The following is a 20,527-nucleotide window of genomic DNA, read 5'->3' on the forward strand; positions in this document are numbered from 1 at the left end:
AGTCAGATGTATGGAAAAGAAACAAGGTCCCTCAGAGGAAGGGTCAACGCTACAAAGTTTTCTTGGAGCCAAGCCTAGAGAAAGTCAGGAGAGGTCAGTCACGATTGCTCCAACAAGTCTCTTAGCTGCTGCTGCCTTTGAGGCTGTGTATCTGATCTGTCAGCTTATCCCCATCAAGCCTGGCCAATGTAATCCAGAGCTAAAAGGCCTCCTTTCAAGGCTAGCCGGTTTCTCTGGGTCAGAGTACTGTTCTAGGCAAAGGGTCAAAGAAAAGAGACTGAATTCTTCAGGGACCTGGAGCTCAGCCTGTTAGCCTGACCACTGGCACTGGCTGCTGGGGCTAGCTCGGGGACCTTGTTACAGCATCACATCAAGCTGTCCTGTGATTCTGCTGAGAGATTTGCCAGTGACCTTGTAATTCCCTGTCATATATCATTGAGGATCACTTCAGTTCACACTGAACTTGTCTCCCACACTCCCCAGGACTCTGAAATAGTACAATAACAGCAAATAAAAATGCTGACATACTAACCACAGAGTAGCATTTCTGGTCAGGGCACACACGTTATGAAGTCTGTATACACACTCTGCTTATTCATGTTTAAAAGATTTTGAAGCAAAAAATCAGATTGTTTCAAACTATTGTACACTTGCAAAACTGCCTCCCAACTTACAAGCTCCATCGTCTCTTTCCAAGCCCACCGTAAGTGCTGTCTATGGTGCTGCCATTAAAGGCTTACAGTACTCTTAAAGACTCTTGGGAAGAAGCCTGATGTACTTCCTAGACAGCTAAGTGGTAGAGCGCATGGAAGGCTGGACCTCAAGTCAGGAAGAGAATCAGTTGTTTTTCATGACTCTTTTGACACCATTTAGGGCTTTCTTGGCAAAGATATTGGAGCAATTTGTTATTTCCTTCTGCAGATCATTTTGCAGATGAGGAAACTGGAGGCAGACAGGGTGAAGTGACTTGCCCAGGGTCACACAGCTAGGAAGTGTCTGAGGTTGGATTTGAACTCAGGAAGATGAGTCTTCCTGACTCCAGGCCTGGCAGTCTATCCACTGTACCACTTAGCTGTCCCCAGGAAGACTTGAGTTCAAAACGATTCAGACACTTACTCACAGTATAACCCTAGGCAAGTAACTTAACCTCTGGCTGACTCAGTTTCTCCATTTAGATAATAATATCGCCTAACTCACAGGATTGTTGTGAAGATAAAGTGAGATCATACTTGTAAAGTCCTCTTCAAACCTTAAAGCACAATAGTGGGAAAAGAAGGAAGAGGAGGAGGAGGAGGAAAAAGAAATCGACAACCACTGAAGAGCTTCACTGGGAGTCAGAAGACCTCAGTTCAAGTACCAATTGTGACACCTCTTAGGTGTGTGACTGTGGGGAAGGTACATAACCTCTTTGTGCCTCAGTTTCCTCATCTGTAAAATGAAGAAAATACTTGTACTACTTGCTTTACAAAGTTGTTGAGAGAAAAGAGTTTTATGAAACTTAAAGTGCTACAGAAATGTGAGCTGTTGGTAGGTCACTTTTAGCTCTTTAAGCGATGAGACTGATACCACTGAGGACAGAGGTGGCAAGCAGCTAAAATAATAAAAAAAGGAATTTAGACTATGGCCCATTATAACAAGGGTGGTTGAATACTAGAATGAGTTTTACAGAAGCCTAAGGAGTCTCCTTCTCTAGCTATTTTAAGAATATTAGTCTAGAACAACAGAAAGAGTCTGGCTGGCAGTTGGGGGGGCTCCATGAACCTCAGAGATTCCTCTTCATGAGTAGATAGCTCTGTAATCAAATAGTTTCTACCTGCTGTAAGCAAACATGTAGTTTGAAAAATATATGCAATGTTATAGCTCCTAACGTCCTAAAAACAGTTCTAGGCAACTCAATAATGCAAAGGACAGAGGGCTGGGTCTCGAGTCATGAGAATGTTAGCTCATTACCAGCCTATAACATTTACCAGCTGGGTGCCCATAGGCAAGTCATTTAATCTTGCTTGCCTCAGTTTCCCCATCTATAAAATGGGGATAATAATAGCACTTACCTTGCAGGATTTCTGTAAGGATCAAATGAGACATTTGTGAAAGGCACTTGCTATGGTGTCTAGCACATAGCAGGCACTATATAAACGCTAGCTATCGTTATTAAAACATACATCTCCAAAGAAAGAGAAGTGGACATGACCATATCCATTAATGAGAAAGCACCATTACAGCCTCGTGTGGTGAATTCTTGTCTTCAGAGTCATGTGGGGCTGTGGTTATCTTCATCCCACTAGTTCTAAGTGAAATGAGATAATGCATGTAAAACGCTTCATACGCCTTGAAGTTCTATATAAATGGTAGCTTTCCTTTTCTGGTCCTAGAGTTTGTGGTGTTTGAGGGGACAGATTTACTTTGGTATAATATGGTTCACAAGGAAGCGTAAATCACCAGAACAAATGACTCATCTTGCAAAGCCTTTACCTCAGTATATTGGCCGTGGCTTTCCTTTCTTGGGGTAAAAGGTCTGGGTCTCTCAAGACTTCCTCCAGCAAATTGAGGACATTCATCTTTAGTTCATTGTTGAATTCAAAATCCTACAAAATAAAAATAACTTGAGTCTAAAAGTTTAAGTCGAAAAGTTAAGTCCCAAACCACATGTCATCGTTTTCCAGGTTGCATTCCTATATAACCAATTGGGCCTTGGTTTATCTAGGTTATGTTTTTAAACACTCCACACATGACAGAAGGATCTATAAACTCAGCTATGGCATTTTCTTTGATTCTGTCATTGAGAGCATGATTGGATGAAGTAATTGATTCAATTCAACAAATATTAAGTGCCTACTATGTTTTAGCTGTCAGAAGCTACTGAATAAAAGGAACATCTATGAAGGGAAATTTGCATTTACTGATTCACTTAACAGGTATTTACTAAGCCCCTTCTGGTGGTAAACACTATGCTAGACATCCTATGGTGGTAGTGGTGGCAGGGAGACACAGAAAGATTAATAAGACATATAGTTCCTACAGTCATGGAGCCTGTGGTCTAATGGGCCACACCTATTTGGCTGCCCTTTCATAGGAAAAGGATATACATTTGTGACAGTTCAGATTGTTTTCCTCCCTGAATGTTTGATTATATGCTGCTCTTAGCTTAAAGGCGAACTATTTGTTATTTTAAATGACATAAAAGCGATTTCTAGTGTATGTAACTACATGTTTATGGATGAAAGAGCCCAAATAACTGAAAGGAAAAAAATAAATTTCAGTGTATTCTTGGTCTTGCAGAAACTGACCTACTTTGCAGATTCTCCATCACCATAAAAATGTTCTTCATCATTTGATTAATTCCTGTCATTACCATGAGCTCACATATCAGTCTGACCTTGGTTTTTGGGGGGGTTACATAACGATGAGTTTTAAACACTCTACATATCCATTTCACAATTCAGTGATTGTTTCCTTGGGTACAGAAGGCACAGGGCACACTGAGTACTGAGAACGGGCATAGCAAGCTAGCACTGTCCAATGGGACTCAGCCACTCATTTCTATTTCTTTTATGCACTGAAGAGGAGGAAAGTGCAACATTTGTATTTCTATTTTCTCTATTCTGTTTTCCTTTTCAAGGTAGAATGGTTTGAAAGAAGATTAACCTCCAAAGTCCTTACTCAGGATGTCCTAATAATAGCACCTTACAATCATGTTACACCTTCCCCATAATATTAACCCAAGGGAGCAGGGAAGTATTATCCCTTTTTTCTAGATGAGGAAAGTGAAGCTCAGAGGTGACAGGATAACAAGACTTTAGATTTACAGCTGGCAGGAACATTAGAGGACATCTAGTTCAACCCTCTTATTTTACAGGTGAGATGGAATTAGAAAAAAAGTGAAGTGATTTGACTAAAGTTGCCCAGTTGGATTCCAGTTCAGGTGCTGTCCAGCATTCCTTCTGTGGCATCATGTGGGTAATGGGATTTTCCCATGGTCATACAGTTCACAAATGTCAGAGCCAGGACTCAAACTGAATATTCGGACTCCAAAATAGGTTTTCTCTACTGTATGTTTGTTCCTCACTCTATACCCTGGATAGTCTACCTCTCTATCAGAGACTGTCCCAGTAACTAGGTCCATTTTACTTAATGCTAGCTGATAGGTGTCTTCAAGTAGTTATGTTATATATTTAATACATTTACATATATATATGTATAACATATAGAAAATGTATATATAATATATTTAATAATGCAATGAATCTGGTTATGACCTATGAAAAGGCATCTAGCACTGGGATAGGGTTTAGTGGAGAGAGCTCTGGACCTGGAGTCAGGAAGACTCATCTTCCTAAGTTCAAATCTGACCTCAGACACTTACTAGCTGTGTGACTCTGGGCAAGTCACTTCCCCCTGTTTACCTCAGTTTCTTTATCTGTCAAATGAGCAGGAAATGGAAATGGCAAACCACTCCAGTACCTCTGCCAAGAAAACCCCAAACAGGGTCACAGAATTAGACGTGACTGAAACAACTGAACAACAACAAACGCCATGAAATGAAGATATAAGATATCAGGATAGTGACTTTGCCGATAGCTAATCAGTCAGTCAACAAACATGCCTGAGACCCAAAAGAGGAGTCATAAGTGAAGTACAATAAAATGCTCTGTGAAAACTTCAAAGAAAAGCATCCTTATGGGGAAAAAAATGCTGTTTTATTTATTTGGGGTTGGGGCGAGTTGCCCTAAAAAAAACAGGCTCATTAGAACTTCTCGAAACAGCACTCCTAGTATAATGAAATTCCAAATTCCAATTTCTGCTAAGAATTTACACCTGCTATAGAGTGCATTCCATAACAAGGGCCAGACACAGGGTGTCCCCAAAGTTACTTTGTCGTTTTAAGCTTCGATTGGCTAAAGACTTTGGGGACATCCTGTATTTTTGAGGCAATTACCGTTCACTTTCCTAACAATCCTTAATATTTCTATTAACTTGATAGCTTTCATTATCTCAACTGGTTGTACAGTCGATAGAATGCCAGGCCTACGATCAAGAAGAACCAAGTTGGAGTCTCTGACGCTTTCTAGTTGTATGACCCTGGGTATATCACTAAATCTCTCTTTGCCTTGGTTTCCTCAATTGTAAAATGGGGATAATAATAGCATCTACCTTGCAAGACTATGGTGGGGATCACGAGAGATACTATTTGTAAAAGAGTGCTTATCACAGTGCCTGGCACATAGTAGGTACTATATAAAGGCTTATTTCCTTCCCCTTCATTTGACTTAGTGATTCAGGTATGCTCTAATATATTATATAGTTGTATATTACACAATAATAATTATGCAATACAAATATATAATTATAAATTATATTGTATATAATGTGACATATTAATTGCCTAGTGATACCTGTTAATTAATTAGTACATCGGATAATTAATACAGAATTGTGTAATGATGCAGGCTCTCATTCTCATTCTGCAGCTGAGGAAACTGAGGGATGGAGAGTCTCAGTGACTTGCCCAAGGTTTCACAACTAGTTAAATGCCAGAGCCAGGAACAGAATCCAGACTTTTCTGATTTCTAATCTACACTGTTTTCCATTCTTTGCAATAACAGGCAGAACAGAAACTAAAACTGAGCCAAGAGACCTTATATCCTTCTCTTTGCTTACTTCATCCAACTGACAATCTCATCCTCCTCCACCAACAATAGCAGCCCCTGCCCTGCTATCCCATTTCCTGCTATTCTAGGGTCTACCGTATGTCAGTAAATCCTCAGGGAACTGATCCAACACACTGACGGCCTCCCTCCCTCTGTTTCTTTTAATTATTTTGCAGAGCTCAATGCAGAACACAGGGTGTTTATTTATTATCCAAATCATTACAGGCTTCTGGATTTGAAGGCAGAATGAACCTTATTAGAGTTCATCTAGTTTACCTCCCTCATTTTGCAGAAAGGGCAAGAGTGTTGTCCACAGCCATACAGGTTATGCTGGGATTTGAACACAAGTTATCTGATTTTCATCACAAGTTCTAGATTTAGATTCTCGTTTTGAAACTAGCTCTGTAAGGATGAGATGAAGTCATTTAACTTCTCTTAACCTCTGAAAAAATGGGGATGGACCTTTGTAGGCTGTAAGGGGTGCTGACCACCACACCATCTGGGACACCACACTGACGGACATCAGGTAAACTGAGTCTGGTGCAGGGAAGGGTGAACAAGATGGCACTGGAAGGGAGGGCCCCACCCCTGGTTTGTGTTTGTTACTATAGTTCCAGCTTGTGTTCATTACTATAGTTTCAGGTTTGTTTATGTGTGTTACCATAGTTCGTTGGGCTGGCTGGCAGAGACTACATAATCAGAGTGCTTGCTTGAATAAATCGGAGTTGCTTCATGACCTGCTCTCCCGCCTCATTCTTTTACTTGCGAGCTCCACAGGAGGACAAGCAGCCTGCTGGTCAGGCATAAGACTTGTTCCTCTCGGTATGCTATGCTGATACCATAGCAGTAGGCAGTCAACTTCAAGGACAATTCCATCCCTCAGTATTACTAAGCTACAAGAAATGCTGAAAGGAATGATTTTAGAAAAACCTGGGAAGAGTTGTATGAACTGATGCAGAGTAAAGTAAGCAGAACCAAGGGAAGAGTTCATAGAATAACTAGAATACTGTAAAGACAATTTTGAAAGACTTAAGAATTCTGCTCAATGCAATGAACAATGGATGTTAGAGGACCGATGATGAAGCATACCATCTACCTCCTGCCAAAGAGGTGATACACTCAAAATGCCCCACAAGACATACTTTTCTGGACATTGATGACCTCAAAAGACTTATATGAACTAATGAGCAGACTCAGGAGACCACTGCACACAGTAACAGTCACATCATGTGATCACTTACTCTTCTCAGAAATGCAAGGATCTAAGACAACTCCACAAGTCTCATGATAGAAAATGCCATCCACATCCCAAGAAAGGACTTTGGAGTCTGAATGCAGATGGAAGCACACTATGTGCTCTCTTTTTTGTTATTTTGTGTCTTCTTTTTCAAGGTTCTTCCCTTTAGTTCTAATTCTTCTTTACATCATGACTAATATGAAAATGTTAAATACGAATGTATAAGTAGAGTCTACATCAGATTGAACTCTATATTGGGGAAGGGGAGGAAAGGGTGAGAGAGTAAATTCAAAGCTTAAAATCTTATGGAAGTGATGTTGAAAACTAAAAATAAATCAATTATATATTTTTAAAAAAATGATTACAGATAAGCAGAACAGCTTTGAAAATTATATGCTAAAGTTATTAAGTACTTAAAAAAGAAAGCAGAAATTCATGGTTTCATGTAGAATCCTCTATATCCTATAATATATAGAGAAATTTCATTTGGTGTTTATTAAATTCAGAATAAAAAATGGGAAAAAATTCAATCCTTTAAATGGAGTAGAAAAGAAAAGGAGAATTGTTATTTTGGGCCTGATTCTGACTGATAAAGAGGAATAGATGATTGAAATAGAGAGGACAAGAAGATTGGGAGCAAAGTTACACTGGGGACAAAACAGGATTCAAGAAGGAAAAGATGCCCTGAATGGAACAATATTAATGAACTATTCAACTCTTACTTTGCATCTTCTTTTTCTTACAAAGAGAATAGGACTTTGGAATCAGAAGGACAGAAGAAAAATAGTTATTAATAAGGAAAAACCCCTAAGAAATCAACAGTAAGGCAGCCTCTAGTTGACTTTGATGAGCTTGTCACCAAACCTGGACAAACTATATCCCGGGACACTGAGACTACAATACAGAAATATCTAACTTGGTCTGTTGAAACCCTATAACAACTATACAACCAAAAAAATCATCACTTTGTCAGGCAGGAAGAGGGCTGTCTTATTTCAGTCAGAATCAGAATATTAATACCATATGTGCCTAATATTTTGTATTTATTCAGTCAATGTACCTTTCCATCATTTATTTCTTATGACTTGTAAGTGAGCTCTGCTCTCTACTCAACCTTGAAAACGTAAACTGCATTCCATGAGAACTAGTTCTATGGTCAGAAATAAAGAGACTGTAAAGGGTACCCTTGATGGTCTAGTATTCCCATGTAAAATTCAAGAAACCAGCTTTTTGTGAGGTACATGAACTGAGGGTTCCACAAGGTGGCGCTCCTGAGACAGCTGGATAAAACTCTAGGGACACTAAAGAACTCGATAATCCTCCCTGCTCAGGTCTTCCAGCTGCAAGCCTGGGAATGATCTGGAAGTTCCTTCTCTGAACTCCAGAGCTAGTCTAGGAAAAGGAAGTTAAAGTTTGCTTTGTAAAGCTTCCTAGCAGCTCAAGGAAGCACACCTTGCTCCATCCCGGACAGCCTGAGGTATGTGCTGCAATTGTCATTAAAACGGCAGCTGTTACTTTTTGCGAAATCATGAAGAGATAGGTAAAGCACCTTCAGACTGGGGAAGAGGCGATCCCTGGAAATTAGAGGCTGCCCAGGTGGGGACCGCGGAAAGGGAAACTAGGAAAAACATGCTTATAGCACAATCTGTTCTCTAAGACTCAGTTAGAGAGATAAGATATATAGTCAAATAATTATAATCAATCAATAAACATTTATTAAGTGCCTCTTATGCGCAAGACACCGCGCTGAGCACTAGGGATGCAAAAAGTTCCTGTCCTCGCGGAGCTTACCAGGAGGTAATATGCAAACACATACCCAGGAGGCATGTGTGTGTGTACGTACATTCAGGATACATGTATATACAGCAAACTATATACAGGATAAACAGGAAACAACTAACAGAAGGAAGGCACTAGCATCAAGAGGATCTGAGAAAGGCTTCCAGTAAAAAATGGGGGGTTTTGTGTTTGTCCGTCGTTGGCCAAGAAGACCGTGCCATGGGAGAACTGATGACATCACTTGCACCTGACTGTGTTTTCAGTGAGGGAGGGCTGTGCAGGTCACCAGCCGCACTTCTCCTCCACGGCCATCTGAATCCAGTGAGCAGATATTCATCAGGATGACTGGAGATGGCCCAGGATGCAATGGGAGACCTTGGCCTCTTTAGGCTAAGGCCCGCTCAGGTACTCACTTAGAGTGAGGAAACGCCCATTCACTGAAAAGGCCTCTTTAAGAAATAATCAGGGAATGGCCCCTTTAATAAGAAAAGGAAAAAAAAATAACTAAATCAAGGTGGGAGGGAAAGAGCAACAGTTACTATTGATAATTGCTCTAAGCCAGGAGGGTCCAGCCTGGGCAGGCACCTACTGTGGTCCAATATGTGGGCTTAGGGTGCACTATGTTTAAGGTTTTGGGAAAGAAAAAAAAGAAGGAAAGGAAGAAAGGAAGGAAGGGAGGAAGGGAGGGAGAGAGGGAGGGAGGAAGGAAAGAAAGAAAGAAAGATCTAGCCAGTAAAGCCCAAGTTAACTGGGCATCCTCTGGCTATCCAAATTTACCTTCCTTTGGAGAGGAGAAGGAAGGGGAGGCAAAGACAGAAGGGAGAGGATTACCCAGCTACCTGGGTCCCCATTCAGGCAGCTCGGTCTACTAATAAGCTATGCTTGTCCTTTGTTTTCGATGAAGACCATGACGTCAGAGAAATGATGACATGACTTGCACTTCACTTTGTTTTGAGTGAGGGAGGGTTGTGCAAGGTCACTAGCCTCACTTTCTCCTCTTGAACCCTCTGGACTCACTGATCAGATATTCATCAGGATGACTGTTAAAAACCACCACTATGATCTTTCCAAGGAAGCCAGAGAAGTCAGGCAGAGAGGAAGAGGAAAAGTATTCCAAGCATGGGGGAGAGTCAGAGAAAAGACATGGTGCCAAGAGATGGAGGATCTTGTCTGAGGAACAGCCAGGAGGCCAGTTCACTGGACTGAAGCCTCATCTGTGGCTGAATGGAGGACAGATTGGAGTGGGAAGAGATGGGGGGCAGGCAGAGCCAGCAGCTGACTATTGCCACAGTCTAGGCGTGAGGTGATGAGGGCCTGCACTAGATCATGGTCAGAGGAGAGAAGGGTTGTATTTGAGAGACGCTGTAGAAATGAAACTGAGAGCCTTAGCAACAGCTTGAATGGGGAGGGGAGAATAGGAGTTGAGGATGACTCCTAGGTTGAGAACTTGGGGGACCAGGAGAATAACATTGCTCTCTGCAGTAATAACGAAGTAGCAGTGAGGAGGGTTTCTGAGAAAAGACAATGAGTCCTGTTCTGTATATATTGAGTTTAAAGTGTCTACTGGACATCCTGTTTAAGATGTCTGAAAGGCAGCTGGTGGTGTGAGAGTTTGGATCAGGATGGGTCGATATAAGAACCATCAACAGTTCCATGCATTAACAGAGCTCCACGTCCTAGAGGAGTTCAGGGGAGGAAGAGGTCATTTCTAGCAGGAGGCTCAAGGAAGGCTTCTTGAACTGGACGTTAACTGTACGCCTTAGACCTAAACAAAATCTTTTCACATATATTGTCTTTGTTACATATATGTGACCCATGAGGCAGGCTGGGTAGGTATTATCACTCCCAGTTTACCAGGGAGGAACATGAAGGTCAGAGAGTAGGTCTAAGGTCTAGTAAGGGGAAGAGCTAGAAACAGGAAGGATGTCACCAGGCTTCTAAATAGGTAAGAATGCACAGAGAATGTTAGGAAAGTAGTTTGAATTGTTCCATTTTGTTGGAGCATAGGACAGGTAAGGTTTAGGGAACTGTGGAACATCATTCTGGGCAGGGAGTTTGGAGCCAGATCATGAAGGGTCTTGAATAATGGACAGATTACACTTGTTTCATAGATGATCAGAAGCTAATGACATTTTCTGATTAAAGGAGTCAGAATTGTGCTTCAGGGAGATTAATCAGTCGATGTACCTAAAGGATTGAGAAAAACTGAATGAAAGGAGATCAATTGGAAAGCTACTGTAATTTATATGATGGCAATTTGGGATTGAGCAGGTAGGTGGTGTAGTGGTTAGAGGGCTGGACCCAGCTGGAGTCAGGAAGACTCATCTTCCTGAATTCACATCTGGCCCCAGACACCTACTAACTGTGTGATCCTGGGCAAGTCAACCAACCCTATTTGCCTCAGTTTCTTCACCTATAAAATGAGCTGGAGAAGGAAATAGTAAACCATTCCAGTATCTTTGCCAAGAAAATTCCAAATGGGGTCATGAAGAGTCAGACAGAACTCAGTAACAACACCATACCACCACTACCACAAATATGAGATTGAACCATGCAGTAGGAATGGAAATTCAATTCAGTTAACTTTTTGTTAAGCAAGATCCTATGATAGGTGCTCAGGGTACAAAGACAAAAAAACCCCAAACTATTCTACAGTACTTACCCTCCAAGAACTTGAGGTCTAATGGGGGAGATAGCACAGGCATACATATGTATTTGATGCAATGCAGAATTCAATATGGGCAAAGACCCTGACAAGGAAGGAAGACATTGCCTTCAACAGGGTAATGGAGGAGGGCAGGGGCACTAAGGTGGAATCGAACAAAGCCCTCCATTAAAATTGTACTCTGAAGCCTCATCCAGGCATGAAGGGGACCCTGGGTTCTCTAAGGCTATGCCCATAAATTGCAAGTTCCAACAATTGCTATCAAGCTTGGAAAGTCATCAGGTCCAGGCCTAACAATTAGCTATCTGTCACCCAAAGACCAGTATAATTAATTTTGGAGAGTTTCATCACGAGAGTGACCATGTGCTAGAGGTAGAAAGAGATTTCGATTTGCGTTGGGGAGAGGTCAGTACCCACAAATATAAACCCACAGATTGGATTTGTCCATTCTTTGTATTTGCCACCATAATGCCCAGTACAGAACCTGATATCTAATAGACATTTAATAAATACTTGTTGATTAATTGAATGATCTTGTGTTGGGGCAGTTGGGGGCATAGGGGATAGAGCACTGCCCTAGAATCAGGAGGACCTGAGTTCAAATCCACCCTGAGACCCTTACGAGCTGTGTAAACTTGGGCAAGTCACTTAACCTACAAAAAATAAAATAAAAAGAACAACAACAAAAAAAAAGAATGAAAACTTTGTGTTAAGAATCAAGAAACTTGGGCTCTAGTTCTAGATCTGTCATTTACTCAGGGAAATCACTTTACCATTCCAGATCTCAGTTGCCTTATCTGTGAAATAAGGGGCTTTTTCACCTTTTTTTCTGCCACAGACTCCTCTGGCAGTCTGGTCAAGTCGATGGACCCCTTAATGTTTTTTAAATTCATAATTAAAGGAAATGCCAAATTTCAGTAAGAGGTTAGTAAAATTAAAAATGTAACCATCCCCCCCATCCTAAGCCACAGACCACCTGAAATCTATCTATAGCCCCAATTAAGAAACCCTGGATTAGAAGTTTTTTAATGTACCTTCTGTTTCTAATACAGAGAAACTGCAAAGTATGACAAATATTGGAAAGTTAGAGATTCTAAATTGGATCAACAAGCTGGCCAATTAATTAGGATTAATAAGGACAAAACATAAAATAGTGAAATAACAAACCAAACAAACAATCCAATACTCAGAATTATAGATTTGGAACTGGCAGGGAGGAACCTTAAAGTCCAATGCTTTTATTTTAGAGTTGAGAAAAATAAGGCTCTCAGAGATGGAGTGACTTGTTTAGGGTCACCCAGAAAATTAAGTATCAGAAGCAGGATTTGGAAACCCAGACCTTCATGACTCCAAGTCCAGCTTCTATTCACTATATCATGCTGCTTTGTTAAACTATTCCCTGCTTATAAGTTCAGCCTTTTTGAAGCTTCGTCTTTTAAGACAGTAGGGAAATATTTAATAATTTTCTCCTTATGCTCTAATGAATCTGCAAGTCATTGGAAAAATCTGACAATAATGAGAATTATGATGACAATTTTCCCATCGTAGCTTAGTATCCATGAGATTCTATACTACTAAATTCAATCTGGGACCACCTGTTCCTAAGGGAGACAGCAAGGTGTTTCACTGGCTCAAATTTAGCACCCAAGCCAAGTACCCTACTGATTGGTATGCATAATAAAGGCAAAATGAAGAGCCTAGAAAATAGAGAAAACCAATCTATCTCTTTTGCTTAGCTTTTGTTCTAGATTTAAAATTATTATTGAGAACTCAGAGAATTCTGGGAGTAAGGTATGCTTTGTAATCTAGCTTCCATGTAGCTCTATATAGTTTCTTTTGTAAAGAAATGAGTATGGGGTCCAAAAGATTCCTATAAGGGTGGAATGGGAGTCACAAGAAATTGCCAACCCTAAGTCATAAATAGAGTAAAAGGAAAATTGAAGAGAAAATTAACATGTGGGGGGATTAAAGGAAGCTTCATGAATGGGATGGTACCTGAACTGAGCCTTAAAGGCAGACAAAGTTACTGAAAAGCAGATGATGTGTTTATTCCAGGTATGGGGAATATTTTGTGCCATCTTCCCAAGGTCATGTAATTAATTCATATCTGACTTGGGACTTCAAAGCTCTTCACTAAATTGAATCTTTATTCTTATTTCTTTGAATGAACTAGAATATAACCATTTCCACTATAAGAATTACTGACATTTTTAAAAAGCGTATCAACATTCAACCCTGTACTGTCCAGTGTGTTCTACTATGACCACAAAATGTGCTAAATACATAGTTCATGTTGCAAAAAAAGGAGAAAGAAACTCTAGGGGATCTGTCCTAGAAGACTCTGAAACGTTTGTCAGATCTGAAGGTTTTAAACACTGGAAGACGTTACCAAAGATTATTTTATAATTTTCAGGAATTCTAAATGTCTTTTGAGGAATCATAAGAAAAGAAGCCTAAGATGGAGAAATTAGCTTCCCCCCCCCCTTTTTTTCTTAAGAATGAGTCTCCCTATCTTGTCTAGGCTGCAAGAGCAGCTGTCACTCATAGACCTGATCTTACTACAGATCATCGTGGGAAGCTTTGACTTGCTGAGTTTCCAATCTAGCCTGGTTAGTTCCTCCTGAATTATATTATATATAATATTATATCACACTGTATCAAATATATTATACCACTGCCAGAGTAAATAGGGACACTGGATCAGCATCAGTAGTACTACAGCTTAGAACTCCAGAACTCAAATGATTCACCAGCTTCAGTCATCCCAGTAATGGGGATGACAAGGCTATGTCACCATGACCAAAAAGGAATTTACATTTTAAGAGAAGATAGTAAAGTGTATTTCACTGTCTACGTACCTTTTTAGAAATCTTATAATCTATAAGCATTTATTACACAGGAAGCATTTGATAACTAGTTGTTGAAAGAATTATTTATTTAACTGAACTCACTAGGAGATGAAGACAACTTTGGATGAGGCAAGCCATAGATAATCTGCATCATAATTCCACTTAAACTAGGTAATGGGGTTTGGGGTTAATTTGAAAGAGGCAAGGGAGTGAGCTACGCATATGAGGAGTGGGAGGCTATTAGGAGAAGGCATGGGGAGTAGGATGTGGGAAATATGCTAGAATAAAAATAACTGTCAAGAAACTAATGGTGACAAAATGACTCCCACTCAGCTAATATGGGGAAGAGGGGAGGAGAGGGGAATAAAATCTATATTGAAAATACTTTTACCAGTCCTTGAAAAAAGATACACATTTTTATGATTGCTGAGCTTTGGCCTCTAGTTCAGGATGACTGCCTAGATCAGCATTCTGGAAAACTGCACCTCAACCTAGAAAACCAGCATTTCCCAAGCTCTCATCTTCAGACAACCAAAGAGATTCATTCCATTAAAAAAAATCATTCTCATAAAAAAGGAGAATTTTTCCAGACATCAATTTTTGGCTTCTTACTGTGTGGCTAATTAACACAGGCTGAGATCTTTGAGGGCAATGCACAATGGAAGACTGGGGAAAAAAATCCAAAGTCTAGCACTTTCTGCCTTTTAGACAGCCTTTTTTTTCACTGACCTCCTTGGTTAAATAACTCCCAATGGTCTTATCTAAAATACTTTTTCTCCCATTCTGATACTGGCCTGAGGAAAAGTGCCAAAACTTGGTCCATAAATAAAGGTCCCACATACTTCATGATTGACAGAGTTGGTAAGATGTATTTGATTCCTTTCCCCAAGGAAAAGGCTGTGTGTATGTATGTGTGTGTGTGGGTGTGTGTGTGTGTGTCCCATCAAAAAACCCCAGCAAAACATCATTCTAGATGATGCTAGATACTTTCCTTGAAGGATACTGAGGAGAAAACAATAATTTATAATTATAGAACACCTTTACTGTTTAGAATGAAACCTTCCTCATGATGGTGGTATGGGGAAAGATGAAGATCCATGTGTTAATGACATAAGTGTTGGTGGAGTGAAAGGTAAAATAGCCTCATTGCTGTCTTCCCTGAACTGGCCTCACCTCATGATGTACTATCTGTTCACACCCCTCTAGTTCCAACATGATTTCCTATAGTGCTCCATAGAGCTATCGGAACCAAAGAATCTAACAGTTCCCAGCTGTTACTTACTACCTATGTGACCAGAGGCAAGTGCATTAAGCATACTACTCCTCAGCTATCAAGTGTAAATTTAGGGAGATGGGCTAGAAGATCACTAAGTTCCCTTGCAGCTTTCTATCTAAGATCCAGCAATTCTGTGACGTCTCCCACACCCTTGGGGAAATCCATTTTGGCAGCTAGTGACAGGAGAGTAGTTGTAAAGAAGGATGAGAGTAAAGAATGATGGTCTGGTAGGTCTGAAAGCCACTGTCAGTGTCCCTGAAGCTAGCTAGCTGTACTTAGAAACAACCTCCTCTCATGCCCCCAGGCCAACAAAGAAAAATCAAATGAACAAAAATCTGGAGACAAAAACTAGGGACTTGGCTGTAGCAGCCATGAGTCCAAAGTTCTCCATGATATTCTCCACACTGAAAACGGTGTGAAAAAACAACTTGTAATTAAGGAACACTTTTAATGTTTAGAACAGAACTTGGCTTGTGGCCTTGAAGGACAGGAAGTGCAATTACATTTCTTATCAAACAGACAGGTAAGTGCATCTTAAAGAGATTTACTGACTCCCTCATAGTCACACAATTATTAAATGTCAAACTCAGAATTTGAAACTCATTCCCCTAACCCAAACACCAGTGTTATTTCCATGGTACCAGTCAGCCTCTCAGTCAGCAAATTCAGATGCCAGGTGGTTATGGAGTGACCCGCAGAGATCTCTCTGAGAAATGTGAGAGGGAGAGAGACCTATTGGCTTTAAGAATAAGGAAAATAAATTAGGAGAGACAGGATTCCCTGTGGCTCTTACAGTTGAGAGCTTCTTCAAAGTCACATAACTTTTCTTTCCTCAGTTTCTTCCTTTGTAAAAGAGGGATAATAATGGCACCCACCTCCAGGGTTGTGGTGAGGATCAAATGAGATAATAACTGTAAAGAGCCTAGCACGTTGCCTGGCACAGAGTAAGCTCTGTGTAAATTTTACCTATCATTATTATTACTTTCAAAGGACACAAAAAATATCCTTTTCTTATAACGGTCTGATCCAGAGTAGAGAACTTCGGAATATTTTTTCTCTCAACACACGGATTCATTTCTATTCATGTACAATCTTCATTAAATAAGTCCCATTTTAAAGAAGCCACTCTGCATAAACTTAAGCAGGACATGGGATAAGTACAGAAGATTCAAAGGAAAGAAACAAAGGCTTTTTGGGAAACATGTTGGTGAGAAACGTGAAAGGAATTGAGTTCTTGTTTTTATAGTGGAGATGAGTAACCCAAACAATGACTAATCTTAAAAGCATCTGGTGGGGCCAGGAAGTCATGTGCTTAAAAGCTGTGACCCTAGCAAGTGACTAAATCTATCCCTGCCTCAGTTTCCTCAGGTTAAAAAATGTTTATAATAATAGCACCTACCTCACAGGGTTGTTGTGAAAATCAGATGCGATGTTTATAAAGCTGCTTAGCACAGGATTTGGCACACAGTAGGTACTGCATCCATGTAGCACTTTATATATTCTGAAGTGCTTCTCACTCGATTCTCATGACAACCTTGTGAGAGCTTCACATACATGAAAACTGAGGCCCACAGCAACTTTGTCCAGAGCCAAGTTACATAACGAGTTATTAGAAAGGCAGCACTAGAAACTAGGCTTCCCAACTGCTCATTTCACTAGATTGTATCTTAGTTCCTTCAAAACCAAGCATTTCACGATTAACTATAATGAAACTTGCTGCCCAAGTCAGTATAGCTCTCAAGGGCAGCATATATCAATAATACAACAAAACAGAGTAAGGAAATGCTGTTTTGAAAATAAGTACTGTATCCTTATGTCCAAGGACTACCAGAAATCTGGACAAGCCAAAAAGATCTCAGACTGTAGGGCCAAATTAATGGGATATATCCTATGTCTTTTTATCTCCCTTTGATTTGCTCTGAGAATTTACAAGAAAATGGGTCTTACCTGTTCTTTGTGGATGTTTATGCTCCCTTAGGTTTACAATGGCTTAGGCTCGTATGGGTGACAGGCAGGAGGAGGAGAGGTCAATGAGATGTTGGACTTCTGTCTAATGGTTCTGTAAAGTCATTTGCAAGGCTCAAGTATTTGATGACTAATTTGCTATTGGTGTGGGGTTGGGGGGTGGGAGAAGAATCTCTTTTAAGTGTCAGAGCAGCTGGACCACCTTTCCTAACTCCTCTGCACCTATCCTCTCCTGTTTTGTTGATTAAGGTGAGGTGGCCTGAGAGTGCAGGGTATCAAGAAAGGCATGTTGTCCTATACCTACTCCCTGGCATCTGCACTAATGGGCACTAGCCTAGTCTCACCTTTGACAGTTGCACAGATGAAATTTCAGAGACTGACCCACAGATCCCAAGAAGGCCCTAAAACAAAGGCTACTGGGATAAATGTAATCCTCCACATCAAACAGTTACCAAATGCAATAGGATATATATATACGTATATATGCATATACGTATATATATATGCATTTGAATTGGAGTCTTTCTTCTTTGTAAAAGTCCTGAAATAGAACCCAAGATGGGAAGACATTAGGTAGTATCATAGTAGCATAGCGCTCTGTTGAGTAAGGGGTGGGTTTTCCAAGAATTTGCTTGAAAGTTCTTTAGAACTTGGGGATAATTCTGTGCATTCTAAGGTTCTCAGGCAAGATCCAAAAGGCCTGTTTAATCCCTGATGAGCTGAAATCTTCAACAAATGGTGCTATAGAGTCTAAGTGCAATTTTCAACATGAAAATTCATTTCACTTCCAACTCGGGATACCAGGGACATTGGGGAAGATGGGACCAGGAGTAAGCCAGGGCAATATAGAAAGGCTAAACAGAGGCTTTCCTTTGAACCTTGGGTGTTGTCACTCACCCTCAATATATGCTGCGTGTGCCAGCACAGTGCCTGATACACAGTGAGTGCTTCATAAATACAGCTTGCTGCTGCTGCTGATCAACCACTATGGAGAAGGGAACCATTCTCTTCAATGCCAATGACTAACCAATTACTTCCAACAGGCAGGTAAGTTCAGAAGCCCTGGGAACGGGCATCCCTAATCACTAGTCCTGCTTTCAACCTAAGTCCCACAGTCATCATCCAAGGAAGCAACGACTGTGGAGATGCTGCAGCCTCAACTACTTTGCACAAAGTATTTAGTAAATACTTTTTTCATTCATTCATTAATAAATGCTTGTTGATTGACTGTGGAAAGAATATCTCCCATTAACATTTCACTGAGATGACTGAGGATGCTTCCTTGATTGGGCTCAAGCATTCTCTCCCTTGTTAAGAATAATTCAGTCTATTAGAGATAATTTGACTAGCTCATTTTTAAAGACCAACCTTAACCCCAAATCACTCTGGTCTCAGACCAATCCCTGCTTGGTTACTGTTAGGGCCCTGACTGGCTATTGGTTATTGTAAATAACAATTGTTTCTATTTCGGCCAGAAACCCTGAGGGTTCTTCCCCTCCCTAATTGATTTTTTTTTAAGAGGACATTCTTTGTTTCATTTTTTAAAAAGCCTTAAATCATTGAATGAACTTTGCCTCAATCAGACTGAGGCCTGTTAAAGACCTTAGCTTGAAAGGCCAAGGTTGCCCATGACATCCAGGCTCATCTCCAGTTGTCTTAATCCATATCTGACCACTGGACCCAGATGACTCCAGAGGAAAAAGTGAGGCTGGTGACTTTGCACAGCCCTCCCTCAACTTATTCCTTTCACTCCAGCTTTTAGGCCATTGCCAGGTTATTAACTGGCCTAATTTCAATACTGTTGTGTCTCAGGGAATAAGGAGGCCAATGGGAGAGGGAGAGAGGCAGGAAAGGCTGGGTGGTGGAGCAGTTTGCCACCTTATATGGGCATGGTCAGTGGCACCCCCAAAACATTACAATAGTAACATCAAAGATCACTGATCACAGATCAGTGTAACAGATGTAATAGTAATGAAAACATATGAAATATTTTGAGATTTGCTAAAATGTGACACAGAGACATGAGGTGAGTGCATACTCTTGGAGAAAAGATGCTGATAGTCTTGATAGATGCAGAGTTGCCACAAACCTGCAATTTGTAAAAAAAATGTAATATCTGTGAAGTTTAATAAAACAGGCTCTGTTCACATAGCTAAATTTGAAAGTTCGATATCAGGATGAAATGAGTATTAAGCATGTATATTATTAATATTCTAATTCAATGAGATAAAGCTATCCTTCTACTGCTCGATGGAACCATGACTTTTTAATCAACTGTTGCTATTTTGAACAGAACATACTAAGCAACCAATTCAATATATTACGTAAAAGGGGAAAAGTCACCAGACATGTATGACTGGAAATGAAGATGAGTCAATTATTCTGCCAAAGTGAGGGATAACTCACATTTTCTACAGATCACAGAATTACAGAATCTTAAGACTTGGAAAGGAAACCTAGAAACCATCTGGTTGAACCCATAATTGACCAAGAATCCTCTATACAACTCCCCCTCTACGTGATTATCCAGAATTGAATAATAATAATAGCACTTAACTATGTCCCAGACACTATGCTAAGCACTTTACAAGTATTATCTCATTTGATCCTCACGACAACCCTGGGAGGTAGGTGCTATGATAATCCCTAATTTACACATGAGGGAACTGAGGCAAACAGAGGTTAAATAACTTGGCCAGGGTCACACAGCTATTAAGTGTCTGAAATCGAATTTAATCTCAGATCTTCGTAGGTGTTATTATTAATCCCATTTTACAGATGAAGCAAACAGACTGTAAGTGACTTTCCTAGGGTCACAAAGCTAGTAAGTATCTTGAGGATAGATTTGAACTAAGGTCTTCCAGACACCACACCCTATACTCCATGCCACCTATCTGCCATTAACTCCAAGACTCTCAGTGAGGCAGAATCTACCATCTTGTATCAGTAAGCACCCCAACATACACAGAGGCTCTACTACCATAGGTTCTTAGATCTGCATTCATAAAAGGAAAGGCACATACTTTAATCAAGCACATGTATCATTCCTTTAACCAAGTATATATATCATTCAGTTAGTTCAGGGAGTCAGCACCCTGAATCTCAAAG

At 40.3% G+C, this 20,527-nt stretch overlaps 1 protein-coding gene across 5 annotated transcripts in view; it reads right to left on the bottom strand.

Annotated features, from left to right (window-relative positions):
• The window catches only part of RASGRF2 (Ras protein specific guanine nucleotide releasing factor 2), a 327,187-nt gene that overhangs the window by 33,072 nt on the left and 273,588 nt on the right, over positions 1-20,527 (bottom strand). For all 5 annotated transcript variants that reach the window (XM_072606257.1, XM_072606256.1, XM_072606259.1 and 2 more), the window contains one exon: positions 2,473-2,585. In XM_072606257.1, coding sequence (XP_072462358.1) covers positions 2,473-2,585 — 113 coding nt within the window. The remainder of the gene's footprint in view (positions 1-2,472; positions 2,586-20,527) is intronic.

Source organism: Notamacropus eugenii, chromosome 4 (genome assembly GCF_028372415.1).
Source record: "Notamacropus eugenii isolate mMacEug1 chromosome 4, mMacEug1.pri_v2, whole genome shotgun sequence".
In the NCBI taxonomy this organism is placed as follows: Eukaryota; Metazoa; Chordata; class Mammalia; order Diprotodontia; family Macropodidae; genus Notamacropus; species Notamacropus eugenii.